The sequence below is a fragment of the Hemicordylus capensis genome, chromosome 2 (genome assembly GCF_027244095.1).
Source record: "Hemicordylus capensis ecotype Gifberg chromosome 2, rHemCap1.1.pri, whole genome shotgun sequence".
In the NCBI taxonomy this organism is placed as follows: Eukaryota; Metazoa; Chordata; class Lepidosauria; order Squamata; family Cordylidae; genus Hemicordylus; species Hemicordylus capensis.
This window is the reverse complement of record NC_069658.1, coordinates 246,187,337-246,208,543: the sequence shown is the minus strand read 5'-3', so window position 1 is coordinate 246,208,543 and position 21,207 is coordinate 246,187,337. Positions and strand designations below refer to the sequence as shown.

Genomic DNA, 21,207 nt, shown 5'->3' with positions numbered 1-21,207 from the left:
GGGGAATATCTTACAGTGCTCACACTTCTAGTCTCTCATTCATAGGCAACCAGGGTAGACCCTACTTAGCTAAGGGGACAAGTCATGCTTGCTACCAGCTCTCCTCTCTAGACTTGCTTAGGGATCAAGAGGTTGCTGATTTAAATCCCCGCTGGTATATTTCCCAGACTATGGGAAACACCTATATCAGGCAGCAGCGATATAGGAAGATGCTGAAAGGCATCATCATCATCACTATTTATTTATTTATTTATTTATTTATTTATTTATTTGATTTATATACCGCCCTTCCAGAATGGCTCAGGGCGGTTTACAATTAAAAACAAACCACTAAAACAATAAAAAGCTAAAACAAATTAAAAAATATATAACAACAATCAACAATTTAAAAACATTTTAAAACAGCAATTAAACAATTCCAGTAATTAAAAGCCCCAAAATCGGGTTAGAATTTAAAAACCCTGGAAAGCCAGGCCAAACAAATACGTTTTAAGGACTCTCCTGAAGGCTAATAGAGAATTCAAATTATGGATTTCCGCAGGGAGCGCATTCCACAGCCCCGGAGCAGCTATAGAGAAGGCCCGCCTCTGAGTCACCACCAGACGAGCTGGTGGTAACTGGAGACGAACCTCCTCAGATGACCTTAAAGTGCGGTGGGGATCATGCAAAAGAAGGCGCTCTCTAAGGTAACTCGGGCCTAAGCCGTTCAGGGCTTTAAAGGTAATCACCAGCACTTTGTATTTTGCCCGGAAACATATCGGCAGCCAGTGCAATTGTTTCAAAATAGGCATCATATGGTCTCTCCGGGTTATCCCAGCGACCAATCTGGCTGCCGCATTCTGAACTAATTGAAGTTTCCGAACTACGTACAAAGGCAGCCCCACGTAGAGCGCATTGCAATAGCCAAGCCGGGAGGTTGCCAGCTGGTGCACCACTGTTTTGAGGTCATCCTCCTCAAGGAATGGACGCAGCTGTCGAATCAGCCGAAGCTGATAGAAAGCACTCCTGGCCATGGCCTCCACCTGAGAAACCAAGGTGAGGCCTGGGTACAGGAGTACTCCCAAGCTGCGCACCTGCTCCTTATGGGGGAGTGTAACCCCATCCAGAACACGGAGATCTAACTCACTCCTCAGATTCTGAGCCCCCACAATGAGCACCTCCGTCTTGCTTGGATTCAGCTTCAATTTGTTCTCCCTCATCCAGCCCATTACTGCCTGTAGGCAGGCATTTAAAGAGTGAGTGCCATTTCCTGAAGATGAAAAGTAGAAGTAGATTTGGGTGTCATCAGCATACTGATAACACCCAGCACCAAATCTCCTGATGACCTCACCCAGTGGTTTCATGTAGATATTGAAAAGCATTGGTGACAGAATGGAGCCCTGAGGGACTCCATATAACAGCTCCTGCTTTGAGGAGCAACTATCACCAAGCTCCACCATCTGGGATCTACCCGAGAGATAGGAACGGAATCACTGCAAAGCAGTGCCCCCTATTCCCAACTCCTCCAGGCGACCCAGAAGGATACCATGGTTGATGGTATCGAACACCGCCGAGAGATCCAAGAGGACCAACAGAGTCACACTCTCTCTGTCGATTCCCCGGTAAAGGTCATCCATCAGGCCGACCAAGGCTGTCTCAACCCCATAGCCCGTTTTAAAGCCAGTTTGAAATGGGTCTAGATAATCAGTTTCCTCCAAAACTGCCTGGAGCTGGTTAGCCACCACCCTCTCGATTACCTTGCCCAGCCAGGGGAGATTGGAGATTGGCCTATAACTACCCATCGCTGAGAGATCCAGGGTAGGCTTCTTAAGAAGAGGTCTAACTATTGCCTCCTTCAAACAAGGAGGCACCCTACCCTCCCTCAGCGATGCATTTATGATATTAACTAGGCCATCTCCAACAATCTCTCTGCTAGATCGAAGCAGCCAGGTCGGGCAAGGATCCAGAGAACAAGTGGTAGGCCGTACTGCTCCAAGCAGCTTGTCCACGTCATCAGGAGTCACAGACTGAAACTGATCCAACCTAACACTGCAAGAGGGATTGCTGGATACCTCCCTCACAGACTCTGCAGAAATAGTGGAGTCCAAGTCGGCCCGAATACAGGAGATTTTATTTGCAAAGAACCCACTAAAGACGTCACAGCAGAGTATCTCTGGGAACTGATTTGAGGCAGAAGGAGCAGAGATTATACTCCTCACCACCCGGGATAACTCTGCCGTACGTGAACCGGCAGACGCAATGCGCACCGACCAAAAATGCTTTTTTGTCGCGCACACTGCCATTGCATAGGTCTTCAAATGGGTTCTATGCTGCATCCTGTCAGATTCGAGTCGAGTTCTCCTCCACTTGCGCTCCAATCGCCTACCAATATATCATCTCATATTGCGAAGGAGATGGCAATGGTAAACCCCTCCTGTTTTCTACCAAAGAAAACCACAGGGCTCTGTGGGCGCCAGGAGTCGAAATCGACTCAATGGCACAACTTTATGTACCTGTGAAGCTCACTGGCTGACCTTGGACCAGTAAATCTTTCTAAGCCTAACCTACCTCATAGGGTTGCTGTCAAGATCAAATGGGGGAGACTCTGTATACTGCCCTGAGTTCCTTGGAAGGAAGGTAGGATACAAATGAAATACTTATTTTTACTGGACATCACAGGATGCAGGCAAGAGAGAAAATGTACCTAGGATCACACTACAGGCACTCCTCGACTTAAAGCACCCAATTTACAAACAACCCAGACTTACAAACACAGTTCCATAACTTACAAACTTTTGGAACACAAAAAGTTGGGGGCTCTCTGTAGTCCAGAGATTCTCAAAGTTGGGCCCCTAGATGATGTGGGGCTATAACTCCCATCATCCCCAGCCACAATGGTCGGAGGCTGTTGTGGCTACGAGTGATAGGAGTTATACTTCAACAATACCTGGGAACCGAAGTTTGAGAATCCTTGAACTAGGTGAAGAATGTCTGGTGCAGCTCAGAATAGTGAATATTTCCACTATTTCAGAGGAAAAGGACCAGTATCGAAATAGTTCCACCAATGCACACCATCCTGGCTTATTTTTATTTATTTGTTTTTACACTTCTATCCTGCACTTCCTCTGAGGAGCTCAGAGGAAGTACATGGCTATTTTTATCCTCACAACTACCCTGTGAGGTAGATTAGTTTGAGAGATACATGACTGGCCCAGAGTCACCCAGTGAGTTTCATAGCTGAACGGGGATTCGAACTCAGGTCTTCCTGGCCCTAGTCCAAAACTCTAACCACTAAACTATGCTGGCTCTCATCTACAACTTAAAAACTGGGGGGGGGGGGGCAAGGCTTAGATGTCTGTTTATCCATAATGCAAAATTGTAAAGAGTCATTTGCTGTTTACCCAGGTATTCAATATGGCTGGCCCACTAATGATGCCAGGTGAGGTGGCTCCTTCACCAGCTCTACTGCCCCCCAAACTGGTGGCTATGTGCATATATAAGTGACAGCCACCACACCCACAGCTGCCCATACCATCCTCCGCCCTTTTCACCCTACCTTTTGAAAAACACAGGGTAGCAGGGACTGATCCCAAATCTAAATATTAGAGTTGGAAGGAACCTTGGAGAGAAGTCCAATGCCATGCTCAGAGCATAGTGTAGTGTGCTGGACTAAGACCGGGAAGACCCGAGTTCAAATCCCCATTCAACCACGAAACCCACTGGGTGACTCTGGGCCAGTCACATATTCTCGGCCTAACCCACCTCACAGGGTTGTTGTGAGGATAAAAATAACCATGTACACCACTCTGAGCTCCTCGGAGGAAAAGCAGGATATAGATGTAAGTAAGTAAGTAAGTAAGTAATTAAATGGTATCCCTGAAAGATGGCTCTCAGGCCTGCTCAACTCAAATAGCTCAGTGGGCCAGAAACACCCATGACCTGGTATCTGGGGACCGAGGTCAACCTCCCAGAGATGAAAGTTTGGGGCGGTTTACAAATTTGATAAATAAATAAATATTTTTTGCCACATCAGGATTAAACATTTTTTTAAAAATAACTAAGACATTTAAATGAAACTAGTAAACTTTAATTCCAGATAATAACAACTTTAACAATTGTCAGTCCCTGTATTTTGCATTGTAAGACTGTACACTGCAACTGGAACAAATGGAAGTCTTCTGCCTGTATCATTTGTAGACACTTGTAATCATGCCACGTTGCACACCCCTGTTTTTACTGCTTTAAAATAGTGTCAGGGTGATATCTAACACAACATAAGGGTTCCATGTGCATCACAACAAGCATCCATATTCTTGGAAGGTTGAGGCCACTGAGCCAATTAACAATGCAACTGCATGAAACATACTTGCAATGCAAAGGTACATTGAGAAACTCAAGTATGTAATACACTGCTCTGGGCTCCTTGGAGGAAGAGCGGGATATAAAAGTAAAATAAAATAAAAAATAAATAAAATAAATTGATAGTGTAGGAACCACAGTTCTTTTGTGTTTTTCATATAATATGATTTCCTAAAGATTTAGGCCACAATCCTCCAGAGTTTTGCGTGGGAAATAGTTGTTTCTGCAGTTGGGCACAGCCTTGAAGTCCCACCTCCCCACAACAACACCCCCCCACCCCAAATCCTCTTTTGAACAACAGCAAACAGAATAGTCCACTTAAGTTCCTTTGGCTACCTCCCCCGCAACTCCCTCCACCCCAACAACCACCCCAGGCTCTTTTGAGCAGCAGTAAGTTGCTTTGGCTGCCTCCCACCATCCCCTTCCCAGTACCTTTGCCTTCCCATTTCCATACATCCATTGGGGGACCCCCACCCCATTATCTTGCCTGAGAGCAGCAGCAGAAAACAGGTCCATTGTCCAGGGAGGCCAAACGAGTCACTGTAAATTTCAGATCACAGAGGATTCTCACACGTGCTTCCGAGTCACCTGAGCTTTGCCAGCAGCTGATGTGAGGCGGGGGGGGGGGGCAGAATGCAAGAAAAGGTAGGGGAGGGGAAAGGGATTGCTATATTGGTGACAGGCTCTGGCTGACCTGACTGTGGGAGGGTCTCGGAACAGGTGGAGGAAAAAAGAAGCAGGAGAGATGGATGTGAAGGGGAAAGGAAGTGAGGGATAAGAAACAACTCCAAAGTGGTGCATGTCCTCCCCCATTCATGAAAATAAATCGCCTGAATGTTTGCAGCCTTTCAGTTCACAAATCATTTTATTAACAAGATACGTAACAAGCCAGCATTGACAGCCAATTGGTACATCTGTAGGGCGCATTGCAGTAGTTAAGCCTCCCAAGCCCTTTCCCCTGCCTGCATTTTCAGCAGCTTTGGCTGCCTTCACCAGCCAGCCCTCCTGGGGGCTCGCTTTCCCTCACCCGCCTGCATTTTTCGGCTGCCTTCACCAGCCAGCCCTCCTGGGGGCTCGCTTCCGCCCACCCGCCTGTGTATGCGGCAACTAGGGCTGCCTTCACCGCGGCTTCCCCCGCCCGCTCCCCTCACCGGCCAAGCCCTCCAAGGTGTTTGCTTCTCCCCACCCACCTCCCTTTACTGATTCCCGTGCAGGAGTTTCCCAGCAATGAGGGCGCATTCAGAGCAGGCACGCGCCCTCGTTCTCCTCTCAGAGCACGCCTGCACCCTTACCAGGCTTGGAAACGGAAGCTCCTGCCCGGCAGCAACAAATGCAGGCGGGTGGGGGAGGGGGGAAGCGAGCCCCATGGAGGGCTCGGCTGTTGAAGAGAAAGTTAGCACGGCTAGCGAAGGCAAGGCAGCCGTAGCTGCCGGAAAGGCAGGCGGGTGGGGGGAGAACATACTCTGTGGTATGCTCAGGAGCCGCGGGCCAGGAAAAAAGGCACGGCGGCCGAATCCGGCGGGCCGTATCTTGTGCAGGCTTGCTCCAGACTCTCTCCGAAAACCTACAAAAGAGAGCCCACCAGAGCACCAGTCTTACTGTTCCTCTGTCAAACAATTTTGACAGGAAATTCTTCCTAATGTCTAGTCTAAATCTGCTTCCATTTGTATATGGAACAACTCCCATAATCCCTGGCTATTAACCACTGTGGCTGGGAATATGGGAGTTGTAATCCAAAAACAACTGAAGGGCTGAAGTTGAGCAGCCCTGCTCTAAAGCCCTGGAAAGATACTGCTACTCAGAGGAGACAATACTGACCAAAACAGACTAAGGGCCTAACTCGGTGGAAGGCAGCTTACTACATTCCATTGCTACTGTGGTAAGCACGCTCTACTTGGGACTGCCTTTGTATGTCGTTCAGAAAACTCCAGTTAGTTCACAGTAGGGATGTGCCGAACAGCGATTCGGCTGTCCGAATCACCAGCGCCTCCCGTTAAATCCGAGGGCTTAGACAGCCCCTTTAAAGCGGAAGAGAACGGGTCTGTACCTGCTCCTCCTTCACTCGCCATCCTGGGCTCCTCCTAGCTATGCCCACGTGCCAGCAGAACATCTCTCAGCTGCCCATGCACGGCGCCGGCCTGGCACACACCTGGCACCGTGGTATCTGTTCTTACCCGTTTACTGGGGAGATCTCTTCTCTCTTGAACTGATCTGGGACAGCTGGTCTGGTCTTTGCTGATTTCCAATATAAACGGCTCTTTTCAGAGCAAACCAAAGTGCTGATTTCATTACTGCTGCCAGGGGCGTAGCAAGGTTGGAGGGGGCCCAGAGACAAGATTTTAAAATGGGCCCCTCGCTGATATACACACACAAACACACTTCACAATATATCGTGCACTCACACTCACATCCCCATTATGAATACGGTGAATATCCAGTTCACATTGAATCTAGTTTTTTTTACTCTCTGCTCCTGCCGATCTCCAAGAGACTCAACATAATTCATAGGGGGTGCAACATGGGCAGGTGGGGAGTCATGGGATGTGCCTCTGGGGGAGCCCCTCGAGGCAGTGGGGCCCCAAGACGACTGCCTCCCCTTGCCTAATGGTAGTTATGCCCCTGTTACTGCTGGAATTGACCCTTATGCATCTTCCCATCAGCTATGAATGCTGAAGAAGAGAGGCAAGTAGCAAGAACCATCCGCATGCTGAGTTGCCGATGGAAGAAGGAAGACCTGAAATGGCAAGGCCTGTTTCCAGGCAAAATACAAAAGGCTGGTAATTACCTTTAAAGCCCTAAATGGCTTAGGACCGAGTTACCTGGAAAAGCACCTTCTTCAGTATGATCCCCATTGGACTTTAAGGTCATCAGGAGAGGTCTGTCTACGGCTGCCGCCCGCTCATCTGCCAGTGATTCAGGATTGGGACTTCTCTGTAGCTGCTCCTGGGCTCTGGAATCCGCTCCCTATGGCTATTAGAGGCGAGAGAGCTTTAAAAGAGCCCTAAAAACATGTTTTTTTTAGCCTGGTAAACAATTATTCAAATGATTTTAAACTAGTTTTAATCTTGTTGTTAAGAAGTTATTTATTTTGTTTTCATCTTTTTAATTCAGTATTTTACTCATTCATTTAAAATATTTATACCCTGCTCCTCCACTACACTACTGTAGCTCAGGGTGGCTCACAACAATAAAATAGATGCAATATACAATAAAAGTAATAAAAGTAACCAAATTAAGTAACCGAGTTAAAAGTGAGGTTAAAAACCAATTTTATTTTTTTAAATAAAAAAGTCACAAATTGTTTATATTTGTGAACTGCCTAGAGCCATCTGGGTGAGGTGGTAGAAAAATCTAATAAAGAAAGAAAGAAAATTATGAGGATAAACCAAAATAAAGGTTTATTTATCAGAGGATAAAGTTTGAGAAAGCAGACCAGAGGTATTGTGTATTTATTATTCTCTTATCTGAAGATCAGTCGGATTCTAGTAGTCAGGTGTCTAGATTGTCTAGAACTACATTTCCCAGGAACCCTTCCAAAGCCAATAGAGAGCAGCAGCCGCCGCTTGTGCTTTGGACGTGCAAACTGGAAGGCGTTTTAGCATTAGCAAGCCTAGAAGTGGAATGCAGAAAGGACAGCAAACGCGCTCTGCACGGTTAGATCTGGAGCTGGGGAGAGGGAATCAATGAAAAAACTCTAAACAGTGGCTATAAGCGGAGCCTAACTTTTTTTAAAGTTCCCAAATAATCGGGACGGGGTGCAGGGGGCTTTTAAAAATTGCAATAATCTAGGAAAACCTCTTCCTGCTCGGATCCCTCCCCGGAAACAGCTCTCCCCCGCCCCCCGCAAATGTATCGTTTCCACTGAAGTATATGTGGGCTTTGCTGCTGAAAATTGCTCCTTGTTGGAGCGTTCCTGGGAATCTCGGTGAGTGACGGATTTGGGGATTGTTTAAAAGAGCCACCCCAAAAGGGCTATAATACAAAAAGCACTGATACTGCAGAGCCAGTGCCACGGAAATCAGTGAAACGTACTTCGAGTCATCCTGCTTTGACTTGTGCATCAGAAAAGGATTTATGAAATCATGCATTGTTTGGAGAAAGTGGGTAGAGGAAAAACCTCTCTCTAGGTGTCTCAGAGTTTCTCCTAAAGGTTTTTAGCCTTCGAAGTAAAGTGTGCCACATCAAGTCGATTTCGACTCCTGGCGCCCACAGAGCCCTGTGGTTATCTTTGGTAGAATACAGGAGGGGCTCACCATTGCCTCCTCCCACGCAGTATGAGATGATGCCTTTCAGCATCTTCCTATATCGCTGCTGCCCGATATAGTACCAGTGGGGATTCAAACCGGCAACCTTCTGCTTGTTAGTCAAGCCAGCGTGGTGTAGTGGTTAGAGTGCTGGACTAGGACTGGGGAGACCGAGTTCAAATCCCCGTTCAGCCATGAGACTTGCTGGGTGACTCTGGGCCAGTCACTTCTCTCTCAGCCTAGCCTACTTCACAGGGTTGTTGTGAAAGAGAAACTTAAGTATGTAGTACAAAGCTCTGGGCTCCTTGGAGGAAGAGTGGGATATAAATGTAGTAGTAATAATAATAATAATAATAATTTCCCCACTGTGCTACTTAAGGTAGCCTTCTACTTGGGGTCTCTTCATTCTCTAACAGCCCTCTCTTCACTCTTAATATTTATACCATCTCACTCCTCTCCCCGCCCTGCCCCGCCCCGCCCCCGGTGGTATTCTCCTGTTACCATCTTTCTTGGAAGGAAAGCACTAAATAAGCACAGCTTATTAATTCTTGATTAATTAGCTTATTATTATTATTGAAAATACAAGCAAGGTGCTAAAAGCACCTGTTGGCATTAAAGAAAAATGCAGGTCAAAGAAAATATAGGCAAAACATATTGTTTTAGATCACCTGTGCTTCTGTTATGTTAATTACAATTAATAAAAAGGTTTTTTTTGGGGGGGATGACTAACTACATCCTCCTAGAATTCAGAAACTACTTGTAAGAATATGAATGAATATATATGTTTGTGTGTGTGTGTATATATACACACACACATACACACACTTATTTTTGATTAACAAAACAAATATAATGCAAGATGTTATAGAGTTCTGTTTTTAGTTTAAAGATCATTTCTCTCTCTGTTTTGTATTGGCATATAAGTATCAAAGTATTGGCATTTATATTGGCATAAAATACTGTCTGTGTAATCTGTGCTACCTTAAGTAGCACAGTGGGAAAATAATAATAATAATAATAATTATTATTATTATTATTATTATTATTATTATTATTATTATTATTATTACATTCATATCCCGCTCTTCCTCCAAGGAGCCCAGATTTTTTTTAAATGCATAATTCCTATTAATAAATCTGGGAAAACCTCCACAGAATTTAAAAGATAGGCAAATAAGTAAATAAAATGAAAGTCTAAATGACTCAGAATGATACTTAATGTGGCAGAATCCTTTTACACGTGTTAACAGCGGAAAATAAAACTACAGAAATGGCTTTCGTTAAGGCTTGATTGATTGACTGATTGATTGATTACGTGCCGTCAAGTTGGTGTCGACTCTTAGCGACCACATAGATAGATTATCTCCAGGATGATCTGTCTTTAATTTGGCCTTGAAGGTCTCTCAGTGGTGCATTCATTGCTGTCTTAATCAAGTCCATCCACTTGCTGCTGGTCATCCTCTTCTCTTTCCTTTAACTTTTCTCAGCATTATGGACTTCTCGGGGGAGCTGGATTTTCGCATAATGTGTCCGAAGTATGATAATTTGAGCCTGGTCATATGTGCCTCGAGTGAAAATTCTGGATTGATTTGTTCCATGATCCATTTGTTTGTTTTCCTGGCTATCTATATATCCTCAAAAGTCTTCTCCAGCACCAAAGTTCAAAAGCATCAATATTTATTCTATCTTGCTTCATCAAGGTCCAGCTTTCGCATCCGGGGAAAACCATTGTCTGAACTATTCTAATCTTTGTAGGTATAGACAAGTCATGGCATCTAAATATCCTTTCCAAGGCCTTCATTGCAACCCTACTAAGTTCTAGTCTGCAGTGTATTTCTTGACTGCTGGATCCTTTACGGTTGATGGTCGATCCTAAAAGACAGTAGCTATCCATCACTTCAATGTCTTCATTGTCAATTTTGAGGCTGTTTGTTGTACCTGTTCTCATTAGTTTAGTCTTTATATTGAGTTGTAGTCCCATTTTTTCACTGTGTTCCTTGACTTTCATTACTAGAGCTTGCAGATCATCCGCATTCTCAGCTATCAGAGTGGAGTCATCAGCATAGCGAAGGTCATTGATGTTTCTTCCTCCAACTTAAAAAACTGCTCATATTCTTCCAATCCAGCCTCTCTCGGTGTATGTTCAGCATACAAATTGAATCAAGAGGGAGAAAGTATACGGCTTTGTCTTACTCCTTAGCCGATCTGGAACCAGTCTGTTTCACCGTGTTCTGTCTGGACTGTGGCTTCCTGTGGCTTCCTGTCCTGTGTATAGGTTTCTCATGAGAACAATGAGATGTTCTGGGACGCCCATTTTCCTAAGGGCATTCCACAACTTGACATGGTTGACACAATCAAAGGCTTTTCTGTAGTCAATAAAACACTTTATTAGAATGTGCCAAAACAGGCTCAAATACCATTCACTCCTCTTTCTTTGTGACAGCTCTTCAGGTATCTGAAGCATCTCTCCCCTTAGTCTTTGCTTCTCCAGACAGCATTGTGCCTTGTTAGCGTTTCACAGGCGAGGAATTGTCAGCTTCTGTTCTAATAAATACTTATTCCTAGATTCCCTATGAATTTGTGTACACTTGTCCTCAGTCCTGAAATCTTATTTTCTTTCCCTCTACAGAAAGAAGCCTCATGTTCCAGGTTTGGACACCATAACTTCCCTTTTGAATCTAGTGTGCATCTGATATCTAGAGAGGATATTGCTTTTGGGTTGAGCCTCTTCTAGGGACCCAGAGAAAAACCCAGTTGGAAAGGCCACATCACTTGCTGCAGATATTGGGAAGGGTCCTTTCTCTGCACTGGGATACGAGTGCAGGAGAGAGAATATGGCTGCAGAGCAAACATCCAAGACTGGATTCGGTCTCCAGTTCCAGGCAGCGCTAGAGAAGTGGATGCAGCCAAGGTTCAAAATTCAGGAGCAAGGCTCAGAATTCCCCAGTCCAGGCATGGAATCGAAGGGAGCAGGAAAAGCCCTCCGGATACACCAGGCAGAGAGAATCAGGGGTGTTTGGCAAAGGACACCAGGACAACCAGTTAAACGGGAGCCAGGTGAGGGGCTGCTTCAGCGGTGGGAAACCCAGTGGCAGGAGTTCCTGAGGACAGTGGAGTCCCAGCAGTCTAGCTGGAGGATCTCACAGTTGCCAGAGGAGCCCACCCCATGGGAGGATACAAAGGCCTTCCTGGCCTCCTTTGAACAAGTGGCCGAAGCATGCCAGTGGCCTACAGAAGAATGGGTGACCCGACTCCTGCCAGCTCTCAGTGGAGAAGCCAAGCTGGCCTTTGGCAGGCTGGAAGCCAAAGACAGGGAGGATTATGGGAAGGTGAGAGCAGCCATCTTGCAAGGCGACACCATCAGCAGGGAGAGGAAGCGGCAGCACTTCAGGCATTTCTGCTACCAGGAGGCCGAGGGGCCCAGAGAGGCTTACAGCCGACTTCAGGAACTTTGCCACAATTGGCTGAAGGCAGAGAAACACACCAAGGAGCAGATCCTGGAGCTGCTGATCCTAGAGCAGTTCCTGACCATCCTGCCCCAGGAAATCCAGACCTGGGTCAGAGGAAATAGTCCAGACAGCTGCACCCAGGCTGTGGCCCTGGCTGAGGATTTCCTACAGATGCAAGAGGATGCCCAGAGGGAAGAGCAGCAGGTGAGAGGATTTAATTCTGTTAATAAAGTAGCAGACACACATCTGTGTACCTGTGATTGTTATCCATATTTAAAGTATTCAGTAATCCAAAAAGCTTCAGTTTAAGATGAGAGTATAGAACAGGGTTTCTGAACCTTGGGCCCCTAGATGTTGTTGGACTACAACTCCCATCATCCTCAGCCACAAAGGCCATGTCTGGGGGTGATGAGAGTTGTAGTCCAACAACATCTGGGGCCCAAGGTTAAGAAACCTTGGTATAGATGGTTACTCATTCATTCTCTCAGTGTAAGATGAGAGTAAAGGTATCTTTCACTTATTCTGCATCGGGGGCTGTCATATACCATTAGTCCATCTAGCTCAGTGTTGTCTGACTGACAGTGACTTTTCAGGGTTCCAGACAGGAGTCCTTCCCAGCCCTACCTGGAGACGCCAAGGATTGAACCTGGGACCTTCTGCAGGCCAAGCAGATGCTCTGCCACTGAGCTGCGCCCCAGCTCCGAAGCTTTTGTTCTCTTTATCCATGCTCTCTCTCTCTCTCTCTCTCTCTCTCTCTGCTCAGAGGGGACCCTCTTTTGGGGGGCAACTTGCTCACAGCTGCACAGGTGGCTGGGTAGTTATTCCTGTTAGCTATTGGCTTTTATCTTTTAGCCGGCCCATTTTTCCTTATGCTCACCCTGTGGATCAAACCCCTGGCCATAGGATTTGCAGCCAGATTATCAAGCAGAATAGTAATCGCCAGATTACCAGGCAGAATCATAGGATTTGCAGCCAGGTGCTCTGACCCACTATACCAGCTCATGCTTTTTTTCCTCTCTAAAAAGCATGGAGATTGCAAGTTCCACCCACCCGCTGTTGCCTCTGGGACTCCAGGAGCAGAGATAGTGCCATGTCAGTGCTGAACTCCACTTGCGGATGTGAAGTGCTTTCCTGGCTGCTAGGGACATGGGAAGGGGAGGCCAGCTGATGCACCTGCTTTGCATCGGGGCCAGCCTGAGCTCCAGGAAGGAGGGGGGCCCAAGACACCTGCATATCCCTCAATGTGCGGCCAGCCTTTGCTGATTCAAGAGCTATTCCTGTGAGCTCCTGCCTCCAGCGTCTGCCTTCGGAGACCCGGATAGGGACAGGCTTTTGTCCTTTGGTGAATGAATTTGGGAGGCATGCTCTTCATCAGGGTTTCTTAACCTTGGGCCCCCAGATGTTGTTGGACTACAACTCCCATCATCCCCAGACATGGCCTCTGTAGCTGAGGATGATGGGAGTTGTAGTCCAACAACATCTGGGGGCCCAAGGTTAAGAAAACCTGCTCTTCATCGTTTGCTGCCCTGCTTCCAACTCTGTAGCCCAATCTAGACATTATGCTGTACAAGTACAAATATCTGTACGCTCGTACACGTGTTCATGTGAATGACTACCTGTGTTCATTTTAAAAGTGAACCTGGATTCAGGACCTTCAAATGCATGGTACAGATAGGAAGTGTACTACTTTACCTGCATACAACATAACATTCACATGTTCAGAAGTGCACTTCCTGTGTACACTATATACTCCCAGTCTAGGAGTGCTTCTGGATCCACACCTCTCCCTGGTACCTCAGGTTGAGGCGGTGGCCAGAGGGGCTTTCTATCAGCTTTGGCTGATACGCCAGCTGCATCTGTTTCCTGAGATGGACGACCTCAAAACAGTGGTACATATGTTGGCAAACTCCAGACTTGACTTCTGCAATGCGCTCTATGTGGGGCTGCCTTTGTATGTCGTCTGGAAACTCCAGTTGGTACAGAATGCAACAGCCAGGTTGGACTCTTGGTCATCTTGGAGAGACCACATCACCCCTTTGTTGATAGAACTACACTGGCTGCCAATAGGTTTCTGGGCAAAATACAAAGTGCTAGTTATAAAGGCCTAAATGGCTTAGGCCCTGGCTGTTGTAAGAGAACTGCTTCTTCATTATGACCCCCACCGGCTATTTAGGTCATCTGGAGAGGTCCATCTCCAGTTGCCGCCAGCTCGGCTGGTGACCACACGGGGATGGGCCTTCTCAGTTGTTGCCCCGAGACTGTGGAATGCGCTCCCTACTGAAATACGATCCTCCCCATCTCTGGCAGTATTTTAAAAAGTACTTGAAAACCCACCTCTTCACCTAAGCTTTTCCAGCTTTTTAAATTTTTAAGTTTTACTATGTTTTGGGTATTTAGATAGCCTAAATTGTGTTAAGATTTTTGTGTTTTGTTATTGTTAACTTGTGTTATTGTTATTTTAACTTGTGTTTTGTTATTGTTAAACTCCCAGAGACGAAAGTTTGGGGTGGTGTACGAATTTGACAAAGCTGCTGCCAGTCTGTGAAGACAATACTGAGCTAGATAGACCAATGGGGTTATTTTTTAACGAAAGGCGGTATATAAATGCAAAAATAAATAAATAAATAAATAAATATGGCAGCTTCCTATGTTCCTAAGTGTGTTGAACATAACATGTCAATGGGCCTCGTCTCTCTTTGCTAAAAGGGGTATTCACTGCTGTTTCCAGATGCTGGTGCCTTTTGAGGAGGTGGCAGCCACCCCCCTCTCTGAAGCAGAGCAGGCTCCGTCTGATGCTAGGAAGAGGCAGCTGTGCAGAGAGGCCAAGCTGGAGAATGATGAAGGAGATGTCCGCTCACAGGGTGAGTGAGTTCAGAACTCTTTGAAGGATTGGGTATTGGCCTGTTCAGGCATGTGTGTGCAGATATGCACACATGTAGCAGTTTGTGCGAATGACTGTATATGTGTTCATTTTAAAATGGCTACAGGTCCCCTCAAAGACATGGTACAGATAGGAGGTGTCCTTCTTTATGTGCATTGAACATAACATTTATTTATTTTATTTGTAAAAAATTTATTTTATATTAAAATGTTTAGTTTAGTTTAGTGTTTAGTTTAGTGTTTAGTTTTTAGTTTAGTTTAGTTTAGTTTAGTTTAGTTTAGTTATTTATTCTTGGATGTGAACTGCCCTGAGCTGTTCTGGGAAGGGCAATATATAAATAAAATAAACATGTTACTAACTGTACGTACACTTAGATCTGTACATGAATACTCTGTACACAGATTGTACATACGTTGGACATAACATATGATAGGGCTCTTTTCTTTGAATCTGTGAATGATTTTCTGTAAACTGTGAATGATTGCTCTGAATCAGGGGTTCCCAAAATGGGGTACTAATCCATCTAGGGGTACTTGAAGGGCTCTTGGGAGTACTCGAAGCCCTCCTGCTTCCCCACACTGCAACCATACTATTTGTTCTCCATTTGAGGATTGGCAGCTTGAAGCCGACGCATCCTCAGCAGTGTCTGCTCTCTGCTGCAGAAGAGGAGGCAGAAGGATAAAGACCCTCCTCCTCTGCTCCTGATTGGCTGACTAAGTGCTTGCCCATCCCCTCAGCCTCACTGACAGGCTTCAGAAAATGAGCACTGGGTATTCTCAGTGAAATTAATAGGACAAGTTTACTTGTCCCATTAATATCAATAGAAGTATTCATGAGCACAGGTGGACCTCGCTATTTATTTATTTATTCGATTTTTATACCGCGCTTCCATAATGGTTCAGGGCGGTTTGCAATTAAAACAAAACCATTAAAATCAGTTAGCAATTAAAACAAAAATTATAAAACAGTATAAAACAACCATTAACAATTAAAACATCATAAAACAGCAATTAAACCATCACAACAATTAAAAAACCCTGGAAACCAGATTACAACATTAAAACCAATTACAACTATTTAAAAACCCTGGGAGGCCAGGCCAAACAGATAGGTTTCAAGAGCTCTCCTGAAGGCCAGTAAAGAATTCAAATTGCGGATTTCTGCCGGGAGTGCATTCCACAGCTCAAGAGCAGCTACAGAGCGGTACCCTGGTCCACATCTCCGTGGTCCAAAAATATGCACCCAACCTCGACATACCCAGTACAGAAAGGGTTAATACCCACGTATCCGCAGTTCCTAGGTGGACGGAATTGGCCTCTGAAGTCATTTCCGGCCACCATTTTGTTTAAAGGAGCCATTTTGTGGCTCTTGTTTTACATTACAGTGATTTTTCATGGAAGAAAATCCCCAAAATTGAGTTTTGGGGGGGGCATCGCTGGACAGTTGGAGACCTGTGTGGCATGGCGCAAGTGGGCTAACTTGTGAACGCTCTAACTGATTTCAACCAAATTTGGTAGCATTGTAGTGAATGGGCACATAGGGACACCTCAGTGGTGTCGTCTGTAATGATGTCATCCACTCCAATCAAAAATCGCGGATGCATGTATGTTTTAGGCACAAGAGGGCTAACTTGTGGACAGATTCGTTCTTACTAGAACAACTTGTTTTTACCTGGCTTGGCGCCTTTCCCTTTTGCCTTTATTTTACCCTCTTTGAACTTGCTGCAACTATCTAGCCACAAGGGTTGCGACAGAAAACAATGAAAAATCTCAACTTTGTGAAGTGCATCATTGAAATAAGGCAGGGGACCAACATCCTGACTAATGCTGCACTTACAAATGAACAGAGTTGCGTTAGCGTAAAAAAGATCACGTGTCTGTGCTAAATCATAGGGATTTTCAAAATGGCATTCTTGCACAAAAATTCCCTACAAAAACATGAGGCATGCCCAGGCGTTTCCCTCTGGCAAGCAGGATGCTTAACACCACACAGATCTTCTCCCCTGTGGCGTCATTTCCAATGTCCAATTTGAAATATTTTTATCTGTTTATATATTCTGTTGTATGACTTTGATATATATGATTTATAGGAGATTTTATAACTTGCTTACATCTTGAGTATGTGAGATGAATCTATCAGTATAGTGTGGTAAAGTCTGAGGAAACACACCCCCTTTTATAATTTTGATTAAATTATCTATTCCATTAGTGTGCTGACTGAAGAGTAGATTTCACATTTGGGTTCTTCTCTTTCTATCAGTGCCTCATGCCCAGTGCCATTTTTGAGAAGGGAAGAAGTAGCAGAAATCCTTCCTGAGCAATAGAAGAGGGCTCCCACTGTTTCTTACTCTCTCTCAGTGCAAATGAGACCCACTTCTAAGGACATAAGAACAGCCCTGCTGGATCAGGCCCAGTGCCTATCTAGTCCAGCATCTTGTTTCATACAGTGGCCCACCAGTTGCCTCCCAGAAGCCCAAAGGCAGGGGGCGAGAGCTTGCCCTCTCTCCTGCTGTTGCTCCCCTGCAACTGGTATTTAGCGGCATCTTGCTTCTGAGTCTGAAAGTGGCCTATAGCCACCAGACTAGTAGCCACTGATAGACCTGTCCTCCATGACTTTGTTTAAGCCCCTTTTTAAAGCCATCCAAGTTAGTGGCCACCACCACATCTTGTGGCAGACAGTTCCATAGGTTAATTATGCACTGTGTGAAAAAGTACTTCCTTTTGTCAGTCCTGAACTTCCCGACCTTCAGTTTCATAGGAGGACCCCTGGTTCTAGTGTTGTGAGAGAGGGAGAAAATTTTCTCTCTGTCCACTCTTTCTGCTCCATGCATAATTTTATACACCTCTATCATGTCTCCCCATTCTCTTCTCTTTGTTTGTATGCCTAAAAAAGATGTGACGGAAGAAAGGGGATTGGTGGTGACCACAAATAATGGAAGGTCAGCCAAGCCTAAATTTGTAGATTGCTAGGCATGCCACAGCTTGTGCATCTTGTTGCACAAGCGGAAACATGTTTGCGTTAGCGCAATGCTAGTCTGGAACACAAGCTCCAGACTTAACACAGCTGGCTAGCACAACACTGCATGAGTGCAGCATTAAAATGTTTTTAAATTTATTTTATTTTTACGTTTCTATCCTGCTCTTCTTCCACAGAGCCCAGAGCAGTGTACATGGTTGTGTTTATCCTTACAACAATCCTTTGTGTTAGGTCAGGCTAAGAGATACGTGACTGGCCCAGAGTCACCCAGTGAGTGTCATGGCTGAATGGGGATTTGAACTCAGGTCTTCCTGGTCCTAGTCCAACACTCTAACCACTACACCACACTGTCTCTCAAACCATGTTGGACATCAATTTTCCCCGCTGTCCCGGGACTTAATTTCAGCTCTGGTTTTATTGCATTTCTCAACAGGTGAAAGTGGGATGTATGTAAATGAGGTGGAGAAATCTGTTCCAGAAAGTTCCAAGCTAGTGGGGTCATGTGAGACACCAGCTGGGAGAGCAGAAGAGAACATTCCTTGGATATGTGAACATGAAGATGTCTCAGAGAGTCCTTGCAGACCTGAGTGGCATCAGAAAGGAGAGAGCTTGGATGAACCAATTCCTCATATGGGAGGTTACAAGGAACTCAGCCAAACCCCAGACCACCAAACCACCCACACTGGTAAGAGACAAAACACCTGCCATGTTTGTGGAAGGAACTTTCATCATGGGTCAGTCCTGCAGTTCCAATCTTAACCATCGCCAAATAACCTACACTAGGGAGAAACCCCACAAATGCTTGGATTGTGGGGAAAGATTCACTTGGAAAACTTGCCGCATTGGACACTGTAAACTGAGCTGTCTGTGGGGTGGGTGAGGGGGTGGAAAGATTTTGCTGCATGGCACTGTTTAATAATCATTCAAAAGATTACACCGTGCATAAATGCCTGAGCTCTGTAGCCCATCATGCTCAACACTCATACTGTCTGTGTCTACAGGTACTGCACACAGACTCTACAATTATTCACACATGTTGAACATGGGTACAACACCAGGATCCCTCTAACGGGGATTCCCAGATATTGTTGACTACAACTCCCAGAATCCCCAGCCAGAGGCCGCTGCATCTGGGGATGCCGGGAGTTGTAGTGAACAAGATCTGGGCGGGAATCCCTGTGAGAGGGAACATTGTACAGCACTATACTTCCTATATGTATCATGCATTTAAGGGGCCTGTACTAGGCTCATTTTAAAATGACTGCATGTTTTTGTAATTCACACAAAAACATGTATATGTGTACAGACATCTGAACAGAGGGACACTATAATGTCTGGTCACAGGAAGCTGCCTCATTCCGAGTCAGATCTCTGTCTACTCTGACTGGCAGTGGCTCTAGCCCAGGGTTTTAGACAGGAGTCTTTCCCAACCCTACCTGGGTTTGAACCTGGGACCTTCTGCATGCAAAGCAGGTGCTCTACCACTGAGCTGTGGCCCCATCTTTATGCTCTTTCCATTTTGATCCTTATAGATTATGGACAGGGGAGTGCAAATAAAGAGAGAGACCATCGCAGGGTGACCGCCAAACAAGCAGAGCCGGACAGAACAATCCAAGGAGTAGCAACAGAGAATGTCTCCCAGTGTCACCAAGTGGGAGGAGCCTCTGAGAATCAATGCAGGAAGTGGCAAGCAAGACCCACCCCTAGAAAAAGAATGGGCAGATTGCTTTCAGAGGAGAAGGAACCTGGTGATGAGCCACTGTGGCCGAAACACAAGATATTTGCGGTGTCTGAGAAAATCTTCAGAATTGCCTCTGCCAATCATAAACACGAGAGACTGTACGCTGGGGAGACGCCCTACCAGTGTGCTGAGTGTGGGAAAAACTTCATTCACCAGAGAACCCTCCACACACACCAGAGACTCCATACTGGCGAGAAACTTTATGAGTGTCCCGAATGCAAGAAAAAATTCCTCAGCAAATCAAAACTCACTAGACACCAGAGACTCCACACTGGGGAGAGACCCTACAAGTGCTCCTACTGCTGGAGAAGCTTCAGCCAAAGCTACAACCGGACTGAACACGAAAGGGCCCACACGGGGGAGAAGCGGAATAACTGGACCAACCATTCTAAGGGTTTTGATGGTAGCTCTTGTATTACTGCACGTGAAAGAACTTGCAAAGGAGACAAATTGTATAAATGTCCATCTTGAGAGAACAGTCTCCCTTTGAGCTCCACCTAAAAGAATCCGTGTGTGAGAGAACCTGTAACAATGTTCAGAGTGTGGGAAAGCCTCCATTTTGAAGCTATCCCTCAATAGATAACACATCCATTTGACTGGCCGAGCTGCACTGATATCAGAGAAGACAGGCAGAAGGGTCTCTGGTTGCTTATTGCTCGAGTTGCTTGGGTGCTAGTAAGGGTCAGGGCAGGCAAAAGAGCCCCCAGAAGGAGCGAAAGAGGCCAGGGTGTAGGAAGGGAGAAGGTAGTAACTCTTACTCCCTGGGAGACTTGGAAAAGAAGGGTGGTGTGTGGTGCAGAGGAATTGGGGGAAGGGAAGTCCAGAGGAAGATGTCTGAGATAGGAAGGAAGACTGGGACATCCAGTGGGCAGAGCAGAGAGGAGGATATGGACAGGAAGTGAAGAAGGCTGGCGGCGACATACTGATTTGAAATATCCTCTCAAATCACTGGCTGTACTTTCCTTTCGATTAGCTGTAATTCACCCTAGAATGCAATAAGAGCAAACATGAACATTCATCAGTCTCTGAGAATATTTGCATTCTTGGCTGCTGTTAGTTTTCCCGATCATGTGAATGTTACTTAATTTTAAATCATTCTGGTTTCTAATAAATTCTCTGAAATGTTTGCGGTTGCTCCCCTCTTAGTGTCTACTTTGTGGTTTGTTTGTTTGTTTTTCTTAATTTTTAGCCCACTGACTTATGAGATCCCTGCTTTTGTGTCCTCCTCTAATAACTCTTGCATTTCCAGACTTATACAAACCAAATTTATAGCACACGGAAGGGGCTTCTAGAGGACCACAAAGGGTATTTTTGTTGTTGTTTTGCTGAGCCACCATGTTTGTTCAAGATGACAGCCACTCAAAAGTATAGACAACTTCCTTATGTAACCTGTTGACAATTGGATAGAAATTAAATACACAGCATATGGGAAAGGGGGTCCCGTGGGGGTGGTTTTTCCCTCCTGATATGCCACCTTGCTTCCAAGAGAATGGCCACTCAAAGTATAGGCATCACCCCTTTGTAACCCGTGTGCTGAAAGTCAGATGCAAACCAAATTCACATGGGAGGGGGGCACAG

The 21,207-nt window shown here is 45.6% G+C and overlaps 1 protein-coding gene across 2 annotated transcripts; it reads left to right on the top strand.

The window, feature by feature from the left end:
• Positions 1-7,882: 7,882 nt before the first annotated feature.
• Positions 7,883-20,755, top strand: LOC128342638 (zinc finger protein 397-like). 2 transcript variants are annotated; one of them, XM_053290242.1, is made up of 5 exons: positions 7,883-7,991; positions 11,212-12,235; positions 14,760-14,892; positions 18,322-18,573; positions 19,421-20,755. In XM_053290242.1, the coding sequence occupies exons 2-5, from the start codon at positions 11,417-11,419 to the stop codon at positions 20,098-20,100; spliced, it is 1,884 nt and encodes a 627-aa protein (XP_053146217.1). In that variant the 5' UTR covers positions 7,883-7,991; positions 11,212-11,416; the 3' UTR covers positions 20,101-20,755. The 2 variants fall into 2 exon arrangements, with proteins under 2 accessions (XP_053146217.1, XP_053146215.1); XM_053290240.1 differs by lacking the exon at positions 7,883-7,991 and adding an exon at positions 7,998-8,263.
• Positions 20,756-21,207: the final 452 nt, after the last annotated feature.